This window comes from Ranitomeya imitator, chromosome 9 (assembly GCF_032444005.1).
Source record: "Ranitomeya imitator isolate aRanImi1 chromosome 9, aRanImi1.pri, whole genome shotgun sequence".
Classification (NCBI taxonomy): domain Eukaryota; kingdom Metazoa; phylum Chordata; class Amphibia; order Anura; family Dendrobatidae; genus Ranitomeya; species Ranitomeya imitator.
The window spans coordinates 118,388,440-118,405,232 of record NC_091290.1 but is presented as its reverse complement, the minus strand read 5'-3'; the positions used below and the strand labels follow the sequence as shown (position 1 = coordinate 118,405,232).

The 16,793-nt window shown below is 45.6% G+C and overlaps 1 protein-coding gene across 3 annotated transcripts in view; it reads left to right on the top strand.

The window, feature by feature from the left end:
• LOC138648769 (inactive hydroxysteroid dehydrogenase-like protein 1) overlaps window positions 1-16,793 on the top strand; it is a 103,984-nt gene that overhangs the window by 79,164 nt on the left and 8,027 nt on the right. For all 3 annotated transcript variants that reach the window (XM_069738650.1, XM_069738651.1, XM_069738649.1), the window contains one exon: window positions 7,997-8,224. In XM_069738650.1, the coding sequence (XP_069594751.1) occupies window positions 7,997-8,224 (228 nt within the window). The remainder of the gene's footprint in view (window positions 1-7,996; window positions 8,225-16,793) is intronic.

The window sequence follows — 16,793 nt, the reverse complement described above, 5'->3', positions numbered from 1 at the left end:
GGCGGACGAACCCATGCTGGTGGGAGGAGTTGATTCCCAAACGGGGTTGTTTGTGGTTCGCCGTGGAGTGGGGGCATGTTTTTACTTTGGGCTGACCGGTCATTATATCAATGTCTACCCAGATCGTGCCAAAATACCTGCACCATCTAAAGAGCCGAGTCCCCCAGATCGTGTGAAGGGAGGCGACCAGGGTGTGTATATTTCCTCCATTTTCTCATCTCAGTGTACCTTACCTGCTGAGGTGGCTGTTGGTGGGGTAACTGAGAATATTCCGGTGATAGTGGACAGTGGATAAGGAGTCAATTTGGTGGATGCTCATTTTGTCCAGACCAGGTGGCCTGCTGGTGTATTGCTTTGCATTGCTGCTGGGTCAGCTGATGTGGGTGGTGACCACTCCCACCATCCTTTAAGAGGCCACCTGATGTATCAGCTGATTGTCGGTGTTAGTTAATTCGGCAGCAACCTAGCTGGGAGAAGGAGCTTTCTGGGAGTAGTGGTTCTACAGCTGAGTTCGGTTTCCCTGGTGTCGTTCTCTTGCTGTGCGGTGCTTTGCAGCTGAAAGCTAAGTGTGGTGTTTTTACGTCCCAGTCCCTTTTGGTGTCTATTTTTCCTTACCTCTTGTTGTGTTAGTGCAGTGGTGGGACCAGTGCTCTCACCTGCTAGTTCCCTACATAGGAATAAGAGCAAGGCAAGTGAGGGACAAGGTATCCTGGTCGGCGACGGAGTGAAAGAACCCATATAGGGACGATAGCAAGATCAGGGCACTTCCTCAGGTAGGTGCAGGAGGTATCTATTCCCCCGTTCCCTACCGACTGGGCCCACCATTGTTAAAGTTTCCCTGGTGTTCCCTGGTGTGTCTTTCCGTCTGTTGACCAATTGTTAGGTCGTGTCACACCGCTGAAGTCACATCGTGACACCAGGATTGGCAAATTCACCACTGGCGCCCTGTGTTCTTCACAGATGAAAGCAGGTTCACACTGAGCACATGTGACAGACGTGACAGAATGAGGAGATGCCGTGGAGAGCAATCTTCTGCCTGCAACATCCTTCAGAATGACCGATTAGGCAGTGGGTCAGTAATGGTGTGGGGTGGCATTTCTTTGGAGGGTCACACAGCCCTCCATGTGCTCGCCAGAAGTAGCCTGACTGCCATTAGGTACCGAGATGAGATCCTCAGACCCCTTGTGAGACCATATACTGGTGTGGCTGGCCCTGGGTTCCTCCTAATGCAGGACATTGCCAGACCTCATGTGGCTGGAGTGTGTCAGCAGTTCCTGCAAGATGAAGGCATTGAAGCTATGGACTGGCCCGCCCGTTCCCCAGAACTGAATCAGATTGAGCACATCTGGGACATCATGTCTCGCTCCATCCACCAACGTCACGTTGCACCACAGACTGTCCAGGAGTTGGCGGATGCTTTAGTCCAGGTCTGGGAGGAGATCCCTCAGGAGACCATCCGCCGCCTCATCAGGAGCATGCCCAGGCGTTGTAGGTAGGTCATACAGGCACGTGGAGGCCACACACAATACTGAGCATATTTTCCTTTTCATGGGGTATTTCCACTGAAGTTGGATCAGCCCGTAATTTGATTTTCTACTTTGATTTTGAGTATAATTCCAAATCCAGACCTGAATGGGATATTCATTTTGATTTGCATTGATAATTGTTATATTTTATTTTTCTGAACACATTCCACTATGCAATGAATAAAAATTTGCAACTGGAATATTTCATTCAAATATATCTAGGATGTGGTATTTTAGTGTTCCCTGTTTTTTTGAGCGATGTATATAGACTGTATATATGTTTTCACGAATATTTGAGGCCATGGATCCATTATATGTCCATTTTGCAAGCCGGCGAGAAAATCTCGCCATACTGATGCCATACGGATGTCACATGGATACTTTGATGCGAGGAAATCACATCCTCGCATTGTACACTCCAGCCTAAAGAGGAAAGTTGATCTTCCATGACGGTGAAGTTGGGTTTGGAGAAGGAGAGTTGAATACTTATGTGGAGGGGCTGTGGGTACGTTAAGCAAAAGCTTTGCCTTACTTTGGCAATCTTCTGCTTGAAGAATGAGGTAATGTCTTCAGCTGAGATGACAGGAGAGGGAGAGCAATGGTAGACGGAGGAGAGAATTGAAAGTACTGAATAGCTGTTTAGGGTTGTGAGACAGATATGATATGAGAGATGAGAAGTAGGTTTGTTTTGCTGCAGTGAGCAATTCACAGCATTTTTACAACTTCTGTTACTGGATGGGCTACTCTACTCCCTTTCTTTGGCAGACGCACGGCGGTACGCTCTGTAGATAAGGGTAGGACCACGCTATTAGCACAAAGAATTTATTTTGTGAAGAATGGACTCCTGGTTGGAGCACAATACCAGCCCAAAATAACCAAAAGATAAAATGTGGCCTGCTTTATGTGGCACAGTAGTAACAGAAAATTTACTGTGGATGAGCTTTGGCTACAGCAGAATCATCACAAAAGAATTACAACCTCAGATGTGGCTAACTATGTGGAACACGGTAGTAAGAGAAAAAAAAATTATATTTTATCATGTGTACCCAAGTATGGAGAACAATATCAGCACTAATGAATTAAAAGATGAAATGTATTCTGCTTTAGGTAGCATGATAGTGAGAAAACCAACTTCGATTTTATCATCCTGTATGGAGAACAATATCAGCACCCAAAAATTTCAAACTGACATCTAGCCTGCTGTATAATGTTACTAACAGAAGAACGTATTTTTTTTACTGTGGTTAGGCCTGTTTAAAATAGATTATATGCTCCAAACAATTTCAAAAGGAAATCTCCCCTACTGTATCACGTTAGTAACAGAAGAAAGTGGTTTTTTTTTTAGTGTGGATGAGGCCTGTATGCAATAGAATATATGCTGCAAACTATTTCAAAGTCAGTTCTAGCCTGCTGTATCACGTTTGTTCAGAGAAAAAAAATATTTTTTTACTCCACATGAGCTCTTCACACAGCTGAATTTCACTGCCACAAAATGAGAAGGTGGGATATGACATGCTGAATCACATTTAGCAACAGAAAAAAATAGTTTTTTTACTCTGCAACAGCTCAGCACACAGATGAATTTCACCACCACAAAATGAGAAAGTGGGATATGGCATGCTGTATCACATTTGTAGCAGAAAAAACATTTTTTTTTACTCTGCTACAGCTCTGCACAAAGATGAATTTCATCGCCACTAAATGACAAGGTGAGATATGGGATGCTGAATCACATTGACAACTGAAAATAATATTTTTTTTTACTCTGCAACAGCTCTGCACACATATGAATTTCAGCACCACTAAATGACTGTCATGACTCTGGAAAGGATGGTGCCGCCTCCATCCTGGTCAGGTCAGGGTTAATTAAAAAAAAAAGAAAAGCAAAACCCCTATATAGAAAAGAAACACTATAAATATATTGTTCATAAAAAACAAAGAATACTAAACATAATATATTACCCAAAATTAGTATTCAAAGATAACCGAATAAAAATATATTGACGTTATTAAAAATACATAATTATACACAAAAATACAAAAAAAAATCTTTGGCTACAAGAAAATTGGCATAAAAGAATCTTTATTAAAAATAAACAGCATGAAAAATGATAATAATGACAACTTATGTGTAACAGGGGGCAAAGAATGTCAGGCAGACCATAAAAGTGTATAAAAGAAACTTGCCGGTAAAATTCAGATAATAAATGTGGCACAAAAAGTTACTCCATAAAAACAAAAACAGTGATAAAATGGAAAAAATATGTTGTGAGAAATAATTTGATCTATAAATTAATAATTACCCAGTGGTAAATGCAATCACAAAAAAGTGTATCCAAAAACTAATAAAAAATCAATATATTTAATAAAAAAAAAAAAAAATCAATAACACCAAGAAAGTGAAATAGTGCACATTAATGGGAAATAGCTGTAATAAGCATTATGAACATCCAAGTGGCCAGCAAAAGAAAAACGCTACCTGCAGTGAAGGTAATGGTAATACATAGAAGGTCACATACTAAGCGGCCTGACACTCATCTGCCCCCTGCACACACCACTCCAATGCATGTTTCGCTTCCGGTTCGTCAGGGAGTTAATCAGGGTTAATTTTAGTCTGCCTCTCTTTGGTTCTGGGGCAGCTATTTAACGTTGGCAGTTCCAGGATTGTGTGTCGGTGATACTTCCGTATACTCGGCTTGTGGTTGCTGACCCAGGTTTTCGTTGTGCCTCTATGCTAGTGTGCCTTGCTGTGTGTGACTCAGTTTTGTTCTCTCATGTCTTTGCATTCTGCTTTCTAATTCTCTATCTCTCCTGGTTATCAGACCCCTTGGTTTGTCCCTGTTTACTCTTTGTCTTATCCCTGAAGGTACCTTAACACTGAGCGACTTTAGAATGATAACGATAGCGATCCGTGATGTTGCAGCATCCTGGATAGCGATATCGTTGTGTTTGACATGCAGCAGCGATCAGGATCCTGCTGTGAGATCGCTGGTTGGAGCTAGAAGGCCAGCACTTTATTTCATCACTGGATCACCCACTGACATAGCTGAATCGGCGTGTGTGACGCCGATCCAGCGATGTCTTCACTTGTAACCAGGGTAAACATCGGGTTACTAAGCGCAGGGCCGCGCTTAGTAACCCGATATTTACCCTGGTTACCATTGTAAATGTAAAAAAAAAAAAAAAACACTACATACTTACATTTTGGTGTCTGTTGCGTCCCCCGTCGTCCGCTTCCCTGCACTCCTCCTGCATCCTGTGTCAGCGCCGGCCGGCCGTAAAGCAGAGCACAGCGGTGACGTCACCGCTCTGCTTTATGGCCGGCGCTTACACAGGATGCAGGAGGAGTGCAGGGAAGCGGACGCTGGGGGATGTGACTGGCACCAGAATGTGAGTATGTGTTTTTTTTTTTTTTACATTTACAATGGTAACCAGGGTAAACATCGGGTTACAAAGCGCGGCCCTGCGCTTAGTAACCCGATGTTTACCCTGGTTACCCGGGGACTTCGGCATCGTTGGTGCTCACTACATTAGAGTAAGGTCCTTGAGTTCGGCGTGACTTGTTTCTGCACTCAATATGTTTACTCGTGCCCCCCTGATAGTGCCTATTAGGCAGTGCCAGTGACACCTTAGGTGTCACAACAATGACAAGAAGGAATATAGCATGCTGTATCGCATTTAGCAACAAACAAAATTAGGTTTTTTACTCTGCAACAGCTCTGCACACAGATGAATTCACCGCCACTAAATGTCAAAGTGGGATATGACCTGCTGTATCATGTTTAGAAACAAAAAACATTTTGGTTTTTTTTTTACTCTGCAGCAGCTCTGCACAAAGATGAATTTCACTGCCACAAAATGGGAAGGTGGTATTTCATAAGCTGTATCACGTTTGTACCAGAAAAAAATAGTTTCTTTTTACTCTATGGGGCAGCACGGTAGTCCTGGGTTCAAATCCCATCAAGGGCAACATCTGCAAGGAGTTTGTATGTTCTCCCCGTGTTTGCGAGGGTTTCCTCCGGGTACTCCGGTTTCCGCCCACATTCCAAAGACATACTGATAGGGAATTTAGATAGTGAGCCCCTTCAGGGACAGAGATGATAATGTGTGCAAACTGTAAAGCGCTGCGGAATATGTTAGTGCTATATAAAAATAAAGATTATTATTACTCTGCACAAAAATGAATTTCACCGCCAGTAAATTACAAGGTGATATATGTTAGGAGTCGAGTTTCCTCTGCTGCACAGGGGGAATCTCGATCCGTCTCCGCTGCGGTCTCCCATTCTCCTCCAGACGCAGTGGAGTCTGCTCAGCAGGGACGTCGATCCCAGCGTCTCGCTCAGTCTGACTCTGTGAGAAGAGTTACTGCTGCTTCTCCAGCTTCTGCCTTTAAAGCCAATACTGGTCAGCAGCGAGCGGACTTCTCTGGGACTAAGTCCTTATCTGCACACACTGAGCATGCCCAGGGCAAGATCTCCCGTTGGAGATCGAGGGTCATGTGCTCAGGCTCTGCGGCACATTCCATTGGTCCTCTTGGCAGGTCTTGGAAGGGCAAAAGTTCTGTAGCCACTTCCTGTGCTGCAACTATATAAACTGCGCATGACCGCACGGCCATGCGCTAGTATTGTCTCATAATGCTATATGTGTGTGTGTAGATGAATGTATGTCGATGGATGAAAGCTCCTAAATATCCCTCCCTAGAGTTGTCTGCTCGCGGATGTTGGTAGCTATCTAGTGCCCGACTAATCATCTGCACGATACACACATTACAGCGTCCTCTTGCTGTGTCCGCCTGTACGGCGCCGTGCGCTTGTCTTGCGCTTTCCATACCTAAGCCAGTGTGGTTGGTGGCGTCCGTCAGTGCGGCATTGCTCGCACTCCTGTGCATTTATTTATCTATATTTAGTTTCCCTTCACACCCAGTTGCGGTGTAGTGCCAGCGAGGGTCTAATCGGACTTCAATCCCAGTTGGGGTTAAGTACGCTGACTACTCGCTCGCGCTTTAGGTGCGGTACCGCGATCCTGTGACTCAACAGGATTGCTCCCTTCACGCTGGGTGAGGTTGAACCCACGTGTATATACTTTAGTGTACCGCCATATAGTCTGTATTTACTAGCAGCAGGTTTTCACCTGCACGGTGGACCCCGGACTGCGAACGCATCTATATCACCTTTCTTGGTGCGTTCCGCCAGTCCTAACAATATATGTCATGCTGAATCACGTTTAGCAACTGAAAAAAATAAGATATGCATAGAATAGAAGCAGTGCACAACACACTTCTATGAAATGTGCCCTGATGTCTTTGTCTATGACCCTAACTAATAGCACAAGAAAAAAAATGTACTGTAAGTTTGATTTCTCAGCCACACAGAACTAACTCTCTGACTTAGAAACAGCCACCTAGCTAACTAGCTTAAATCTATCAGCACCCAGGACCAGCATCAGAGGTTCTCTGCGCTGTTATACGGACAAAATGGTGCTAAAACAAGATGGCCTCTTTTTATATAGAGAGGGACATGTGGTTTTACTAGCCAATTGCACAAGCCATTGTGTCTGGACATTGTGGTTGTTTCCTGCAGTCTGATTGGCTACCCACATACAGTACAGAATGTTAGAGTGCTAAAAATACTTTGAATACTTTTAAGAAAATGTGCTCATGTTTCCAATCAGGAATTAAAATATGCTATATTTGTGCCTAATTTATGTTTGGCGATCGTTTTACAAACATATTTGCTCATCTCTAGCGAGGACAAAACTGTCAAGCACCATTCAAAAGGAAGGAAAAAGCTTGTAGCACATAATTACACCAGTCTGCTATAATAATTTTGTAAATTTTCATTTTGCGAGAAATACATAAATATTTAACTGATGTTAATGCCACTGTTCTCCTGAATCTGGCAAACTTTTTCTTCTTTCGGCATTCCTGAGATATGGCCTTCTTTTCCCTATGCTTAATTCTAGTTTTATTAGTAAAGAGGGCAAGGTCATCAACTCATCTCTGTGGGCATCTTTTTGAAGACCACATCCACATTCAGTTGGATATAACAAAACCGGTGTCCAACCCTCTGACTTGCAGCCAGTAGATGCGGTTTAGTCTGCTGTACAGTTGCGACACAAATGAAGGTACCTTGAATTTGGTATAAATCACCACCTGTGTCACCAGCACAACTCCTCAACACCATCACACCTCCTCTTTCATGCTTCTTTGTAAGCACCACAAATGTAGAAACCACTTGACAAGTCTCTCTTTCTTGTTTGTGATCCTAAGTATTAGCTTCTTTCCAGCAATTCAACCATAAAGGCAAGCTTCTCACAGTCTCCTCTGGGTCGTTCATTTTGAGATGTGTCTGCAACTTGATTTCTGTGTCTTGATTACGGTACCTTTTTAAGTATAGGTCATTAATATCTTAATCTTGGACAACTTGGTATTTTTCATAGACTGAATTATACTTTTGTGTTTTTTCTTGTAGGCTTTCCTGGATAGTTTCACTCAAGCACTGCACTATGAATATTCCTCTCAGGGTATATTTATACAAAGCCTGAATCCTGGCTTTGTGGTTACAAAGATGATAAGCTTTGCTGAAATACTTAGGAAGAAGTCCTTGTTTGTACCACTGGCGAGAGAATATGCACACAGCGCTGTAAGAACGATCGGAGTGTCACTGAGGACAAATGGATACTGGTCTCACTCCATCCAGGTAAATATGATGAATTAGTCATAGGAACAAGGAACATAGAGGTAAGAATACAGTATAATAGTCACGTTTCTGACTCACTCACTTGTATGCAAATGAAGGGGGGCCCAGAGCCAGTTTGCTGTTGGCCAGAACTAAGTACTCTGTTACCTGAAACCCCTCTTATAAACACGAGTATGACAGGTGTAATGGGTGTTGGGGAGTTTGTTCCTTACTCACTTGTAGTTCAGGAGTACTTTCTACCTCCCCGTCCATAGGATCGGGTCCAGCTGTAGCTTCAAACAAGACAGGAGACCTTGGGTCCAGGTTAACAAGTTCAGCTTTACTGTGCAATTTAGTTAGACATGACTGCAGCATACAGAATAAGTCCCATTTTAGTGCTGTTCCCTTTGTTTCCTGGCCTGTCAGTCTTTTTCTCCTTTTTGCCTGACTTGTCCATAGCCCAACTGTTCTTGCTGACCCTGTGGACCCTCCTTCTGGCACAAAATCTTCCGTGGGAACCACCATCTTTTCCTTTCTCTGTGACCCGGCCAACATCTTCCTCATAGGGGGACAGCGGTATGGCACTTAATACCTCTTCCAGGCCTCAAGGTCAAGACACTGCCCCAGCATCCAGACAAAACTTCTGCTGTGGGGAAACTTGAACTGACAGCACCTGTTGAGTTTTGCTGTATCTACCTCTTCTTGCACCTGCTAAAACTGTCTTATCTAGCCTTACTTTTACTCTCTAACACCTCACTAGACTTTCTCTCTCTCCACTCCTCCAGAACTCTCTTTCAGAACTCCTATAACCAGGAAACTTTTTCTTATAAAAACGCATCTAACCCCTCCCAAAATATCAGCTAATCAGATTACTATTAACTACCTAATACCCTGTCTAATGCAAGCTATATTCCTATACCTAGTGTGGTTCTCCTACTGGACAGGCCTCCCGAATTCTCAGGGATGGCCTTAAGGCAAAGCCTAGAGGCCCCCCAGGGCCTATTAAAGTAAAAGAGCCACCTTCAGCAGCACTAAGGCTGCATTATGTGAAGGTGGCTCTTATGTTTATTATCGCTAGGAACGCTGAAATAATGAGTTTTATAAATTTCCCGCCATACTTCTATTGAGTCAGGGAGGTATGTTTTCTCCATTATAAAAACTTAATTCCAGCTCACCCAGTTTCTCTCTGCTCATCCACCAGGGGCTCAGACACTGGTCTCGTATTTTCCTTGTATGTTTTCTCCCCCTGACTCAAACGCCTCCCAGCCGTCCATCATCCCCCTCTGGCCTCCGGGCGCCGCCTCTCTTTCTCGTGACTTCATCGGCACCTGTGCTCTGTAATAAGTTCTCGGGCATGCGTCGTGCGCGCTGCCCGGAAACTTACATCAGGTGATGAAGGGATATCGTGCCTGCATGTAGCGGAGGCCCCAGATCCCACCCCGCAGTGTGTTATGATGTATTCACAATGTGGGGCTGGGAATCTGGCACCTGCGCAGTGAGAATCTCTGGAGGAAAGAGGCGGAGGGAGATGGGGACAGGCGCAGAGATCCTCACTGTGCAGCCGCCAGAATCCCAGCCCCACAGTGTGAATACATCATAACACTCTGCAGGGCGGGATCTAGGTCCTCCGCTACACCCAGGCGTGATATCCTTACAACACCTGATGTAAGTTGCGGTCAGTGCGCACGGCGCATGCCTGAGAACTGATTGCAGAGCATCCCTAGGAACTCATTATTTCAGTGTTCCTAGGGATAATAAACATAAGAGCCACCTTCACAGAATGCAGCCTTAGTGCTGCTGAAGGTGGCTCTTTTACTTTCATAGGCCCTGGGGGGGTGACAGGTTCCCATTAAATCACATCCTGTCCATTTCCTTGTGATCCTCCTTGAGATGGTTCAACTCCTTCATTGGAGTCCAGCTGTGTTTAATTAAACTGGTAGAACTTGAATTGGAAAGGCGCACACCTGTCTATTTAAGACCTCACAGCTCACATTTCATGTCAGACCAAATGAGAATCATGACATCAAAGGAACTGGCCAAGGAGCTCAGAGACGGAATTGTGGCAAGGCACAGATCTGGCCAAGGTTACAACAGAATTTCTGCAGTACTCAAGGTTCCTAAGAGCACAGTGGCATCTATAATCCTTAATGGAAGAAGTTTGGGACCACCAGAAGTCTTCCTAGACCTGGCCGTCCAGCCAAACTGAGAAATCATGGGAGAAGAGCCTTGGTGAGAGAGGTAAAGAAGAACCCCAAGATCACTGTGGCTGAGCTCCAGAGATGCAGTGGGGGAGATGGGAGAATGTTCCACAAAGTCAACTATCACTGCAGCCCTCCACCAGTCAGGCCTTTATGGCAGATTGGCCTGACGGAAACCTCTCCTCAGTGCAAGACATATGAAAGCCCACATAGTTTGCTAAAAAACACAAGAAGGACTCCCAGACTATAAGAAATAAGATTCTCTGGTCTGATGAAATGAAGATAGACTTTTTACTGATAATTCTAAGCAGTATGTGTGGAGAAAACCAGGCACTGCTCTTCACCTGCCCAATATAATCCCAAATGTGAAACATGTTGGTGGCAGCATCATGCTACGAGGGTGTTTTTCAGCTGCAAGGACAGGACGACTGGTTGTCAATGAAGGAAACATGAATGCAGCCAAGTACAGAGATATCCTGGATGAAAACCTCTTCCAGAGTGTTCTGGACCTCAAATTGGACAAAGGTTCAGCTTCCAACAAGATAATGACCCTAAGCACACTGCAATAATAACAAAGGAGTGGCTTCAGAACTAGTCTGTGACCATTCTTGACTGGCCCAGCCAGAGCCCTGATCTAAGCACAATTGAGCATCTCTGGAGAGACCTGAAAATGGTTGGATCTGCAAGGAAGAATGGCTGAGGATCCGCAAATTCAGGTGTGAAAAACTTTTCCCAAGAAGACTTATGGCTGTACTAGCTCAAAAGGTGCTTCTACTCAATACTGAGCAAAGGGTCTGAATACTTATGACTAGAGATGAGCGATGTTCGAGTCGACCTATTAGCCAATTTCAAATTCGAGCTGTTTTGGGCGGTGTTCGAGTCGTGTCGAGTCGTGCAGCTTAGTGTTAGACGGCACCACTGCTGCTGTGGGCACTATACAGACTAAGAGTGTTTATTTGGAGTGAATTGTCAGAGAGATAGGTTTAGGGAGTCGGGAGGAGTCGGGACTAGTTGTAATATCAGCCCTTTTCAGGGTAGGTTTCAGCAGTTCATAGCACTGTTTGCCAGACAGGTCTGTGACAGTGCTGTGCAAGTGTTTGTCACAGCATTTGGTGTAATCTAGCTCAGCCAATCTTTTTGGGCTAGTAGCATTGTCTGATAGTCATCTGAGTAACCCGCCTGTGAAGCTAGCTACACCGCCTGTGTATCTCTATTTTTACTGCATCTAATCCAGTTAATAGTTTGGGGCCTAGGAGCAGTGTCTGCACGTCAGCAGAGTAGCCCGCCTGTGAAACTAACTACACCGCCTGTGTATCTCTATTTTCACTGCATCTAATCCAGTTAATAGTTTAAGGCCTAGGAGCAGTGTCTGCACGTCAGCAGAGTAGTCCACCTGTGAAACTAACTACACCGCCTGTGTATCTCTATTTTCATTGCATCTAATCCAGTTAATAGTTTAGGGCCTAGGAGCAGTGTCTGCACGTCAGCAGAGTAGTCCACCTGTGAAACTAACTACACCGCATGTGTATCTCTATTTTCGTTGCATCTAATCCAGTTAATAGTTTAGGGCCTAGGAGCAGTGTCTGCACGTCAGCAGAGTAGCCCTCCTGAGAAACTAACTACACCGCCTGTGTATCTCTATTTTCACTGCATCTAATCCAGTTAGTAGTTTAGGGCCTAGGAGCAGTGTCGGCACGTCAGCAGAGTAGCCTGCCTGTGAAACTAACTACACCGCCTGTGTATCTCTATTTTCACTGCATCTAATGCAGTTAATAGTTTAGGGCCTAGGAGCAGTGTCTGCACGTCAGCAGAGTAGCCCGCCTGTGAAACTAACTACACCGCCTGTGTATCTCTATTTTCACTGCATCTAATCCAGTTAATAGTTTAGGGCCTAGGAGCATTGTCTGCACGTCAGCAGAGTAGTCCACCTGTGAAACTAACTACACCACCTGTGTATCTCTATTTTCACTGCATCTAATCCAGTTATTAGTTTTGGGTCTAGGAGCAGTGTCTGCACGTCAGCAGAGTAGCACGCCTGTGAAACTAACTACACCGCCTGTGTATCTCTATTTTTACTGCATCTAATCCAGTTAATAGTTTTGGGCCTAGGAGCAGTGTCTGCACGTCAGCAGAGTAGCCCGCCTGTGAAACTAACTATACCGCCTGTGTATCTCTATTTTCACTGCATCTAATCCAGTTAATAGTTTAAGGCCTAGGAGCAGTGTCTGCACGTCAGCAGAGTAGTCCACCTGTGAAAAACTATACCGCCTGTGTATCTCAATTTTCACTGCATCTAATCCAGTTATTAGTTTTGGGCCTAGTACCACAGTTTGGCCACTCAGTTCTGCTCGGTTTTCATCCATCTGTTGTTGTGCCAACAGCTACAGATACAGAGTTGCCAATTAGTTAAGCACTAAAATGAGTGACAAAAGGCCTGCTGCTGGTGGAAAGGGGAATGGGCGTGTTGGAAAGGGAAAAAAAGGTTGTGTCGGTGGGGTAGGTGGCAAAGCAACAGTAACATCTGCAGAAGAAAGACCATTTTCCAGCCAAAGTAAGATGGCTACTTCTTTTCGTGGACAATCTGATATGATCCCTTTCTTATGACCATCGCTACGAGCATCGCCAAAAATTCCAGATGAGGCACAAAAACAGCAGGTGCTTGAACGGATATCAAGTGCTCGTTCAAGTGGGCTCTCCTCCATGTCAACTTCAACATCACAACTACTCCAGCCCTCTCAGTTGTCACCCCAATCGCACTTGCTTCCTCACAGCTCCCAAGTCTCCAGCTGCCCTTCTGAGCATGGGGTAACACACATGGTTGAGTCTGTAGAGCTGTTTACGCATACATGGATATGAGGCATAAGTTGCAGTGGGAAGCTCACTGTGCTACAATGCGGCCTAGTGGGCCGGGTCACCCACCATCTGCCCCATCAAGTGCATCCACGTCCTCTTCATCCTCTGTGACTGTGGGGACACCAGTCGCACATGGTTTTGGATGCAGACCTTCCACCTCTTTACCCGCAACAGCCAGTGTCGTCAGGACATTTGCAAGTGGAAACACCTGCTGGTGTTGAGCGCTCTCCGACATCGACACCACATTTTGATCAAGGCAACATAACATCTCCGCCTGCACCTTCCTCACAGAGCAGCAGTTTGCCGGGGACACCCTACTCAACTCCGTCTAAGCACGGCAGCCAGCCCTCAGTCCCTCAGATGTGGACAAGTAAAAGACCATTTCCTCCTAGTCATGACAAAGCTAAGAGGTTGAATTTCTTCATCTGCAAGCTGTTGGCTACAGAAATGCTGCCTTTCCATCTGGTGGACACAGATGATTTTTGAGACCTTATGTCCGTCGCAGTGCCCCAGTACCAGATGCCCAGTTGCCACTACTTCTCAAAGAAAGCTGTGCCTGCGCTACACCAGCATGTCGCACACAACATCACTGCTTCCTTGAGAAACTCTGTGTGACAGGGTGCATTTCACCACAGACACTTGGATGAGTGACACTTGGACAGGGTCGTTACATGTCGGTGACTGGGCACTGGGTAACTACGGTGACATCAGGAGAAGGGGCTGCTGTCCAAGTCTTGCTGTCGCCACAAATTTCTCGTCGATCCTCTGTATCTAGAAGTTCCTCCACTGCTTCTGCCTCCTCAACCTCCTCTCGGTTTTCCACCTGCACCCAAAGCCTGTCTGGTAATGCCACCCGCGTTGTAACTGCGCCGAAGGAATTCTGCACACCTCCTCACTATGCTGTCACCAGGGCTCAACGGCATCAGGCAGTGTTTACATTGAAATGTCTGGGAAATATGAGTCACACAGCTGAGGAGTTGTGGTCAGCTCTGGAGACCGAGTTCATCAATGGTTGTCTCCACTCAACCTGCAGCCTTGGAAGGCTGTGTGCGACAATGCTGCAAACCTGGGTGTGGCCCTTCCCCTGGGCAATGTCACATACGTGCTTTGTATGGCTTACAATTTGAACCTGGTTGTCCAGCAATTTTTATCCCACTATCCAAGACTAGATGGGCTTCTGCAGAGGGCACGGTTGCTGTGTGCTCACTTCCGCCGTTCGCATCCCGCAGCTTGACGACTTGCATCTCTACAGAAGTCGTTGGGCCTGCCAGTTCATCAGCTGAAATGCGATGTGCCCACATGGTAGAATTCAACTCTACACATGTTGCAGCGACTGTGGCAGCACCGACGAGCCCTGGTGCAATACGTTATGACGTATAGCCTGGGCCAAAGAGATCAAGAGTTGGGGCAAATCACGCTGCAGGAGTGGTCTCAGATCAGGGACCTATGCACCCTTCTGCACAGTTTTGAAATAGCAATGAAGATGTTTAGTGCTTATGAAGCAATTATCAGCATGACCATTCTGGTGATTTACATGCTGGAGCACACCTTACACAGTGTTCGCAGTCAGGTGGTGGAACAAGAGAAGGAGGAGGAACAGGAGGGGTTGTATGCAGAAGGGATCATATCTCCAAGGTCAAGAAGGTTGGCCGCAACAAGGTGGCTGGCATTGGAGGCTGAAGGAGAGGGATTACTGAGGGCACATGGTAGCAGCCAAACTATTGAGGAAGGTGCAGGAGGCGAGGAAGAAGTGGAGGACGAACTGGCGCTGGGCATGGAAGACTCATCAGATGAGGGAGACCTTGATCAAATTTCTGTTGTGCGAGGTTGGGGGGAGAGGGCAGATGATTCTCACCTTGCCACCACCAAGACAACAAGGACTTGGTCCTTCTAGATGCGCAAGACACATGAGTGCCTTCTTGCTGCACTACCTGCAACATGACCCTCGGATTGTCAGAATCCGAAGTAATGCCGACAACTGGGTTGCCACACTCTTAGATCCCCGGTACAAAAGCAAATTTGGCGAATTAATTCCTGCCATTGAAAGGGATTCACGCATGCAGGAGTATCAGCAGAGACTGTTACAGAATCTAACATCTGCTTTTCCACAAAACACCAGTGGTGCACGTAGTGAATCTCTGAGTTGTAACTTGCCAACCGTGGGACTATCGAGTCATCACTCAAACCGTAACAGTAACATCGTATCTGGTGGTAACAGCAATTTTTTTTCAATCGTTTCAAGATTTTTTTAGACCATCCTTTGCAAGGCCACAGGAGACAAGAAGTTTGACGCACAGCCAATGCCTAGAGAGGATGGTACAAGAGTATCTCCAAGTTAACATCGATGCCATGACTGTGGAACTGGACCCTTGCTCATTTTGGGCTTCCAATCTTTAAAAATGGCCTGAGCTCGCCACTCACGCCTTGGAGATCTTGTCGTGCCCCACAACCAGCGTTCTTTCTGAACGTGTGTTCAGCGCTGCTGGTGGTGTGCTGACAGATAAGCGCAGGCGGCTGTCCAGTGACAATGTAGACAGACTAACGTTCATCAAGATGAACAAATCCTGAATCCGCAAGGACTTTTCTACCCCTGTGTCATCTTGGGGAGACTAAAAGCTTGATGATTTTTGAAAATCACCTCACCAAACGTTTTAAAAAAACTCTGGCGAAATTGATGCCACATAAGTGGTGTCTGTGGCCGAATTTTTGGAAAAAATGAAAACTTTTATTTAGTCCCCTTGCTGAGTTTTACATGACGTTGCCATCGTTAATTCCAGGTGGGTGGGGTCGTCTGCAGAGTTGTTTCCTCATACCATGGCTTGGGATTCAGAGGTCTGCTCCAAAGCTTCAGTGTCTGCTAGTCAGCAGAGTTGCTCAGCCACCCACCGCCTGTTTACCTAAGTACTATTTTTAATGGCATCTGGCCCAAGAAATCCTTTTGGGCCTAGTAGAATTTGGTGCTACTCAGCAGCGTGCTTCACCCATGAAGCAACCTACACCGCCTGTTTACCTAACTACTATTTTGTAACGGCATCTAGCCCAGGAAATCCTTTTGGGCCTAGTAGAATTTGGTGCTACTCTGCAGTGTACTTCACCCATGAAGCAGGCTACACCACCTGTTTACCTAACTACTATTTTGTAACGGCATCTAGCCCAGGAAATCCTTTTGGGCCTAGTAGAATTTGGTGCAACTCAGCAGCGTACCCCACCCATGAAGCAAGCTACACCGCCTGTTTACCTAAGTACTATTTTTTAATGGCATCTAGCCCAGGAAATCCTTTTGGGCCTAGTAGAATTTGGTGCTACTTAGCAGCGTACCCCACCCATGAAGCAAGCTACACTGCCTGTTTGCCTAACTACTATTTTGTAACGGCATCTAGCCCAGGAAATCCTTTTGGGCCTAATAGAATTTGGTGCTACTCAGCAGCGTACTTCACCCATGAAGCAAGCTACACCGCCTGTTTATCTAACTACTATTTTGTAACGGCATCTAGCCCAGGAAATCCTTTTGGGCCTAGTAGAATTTGGTGCTACTCAGC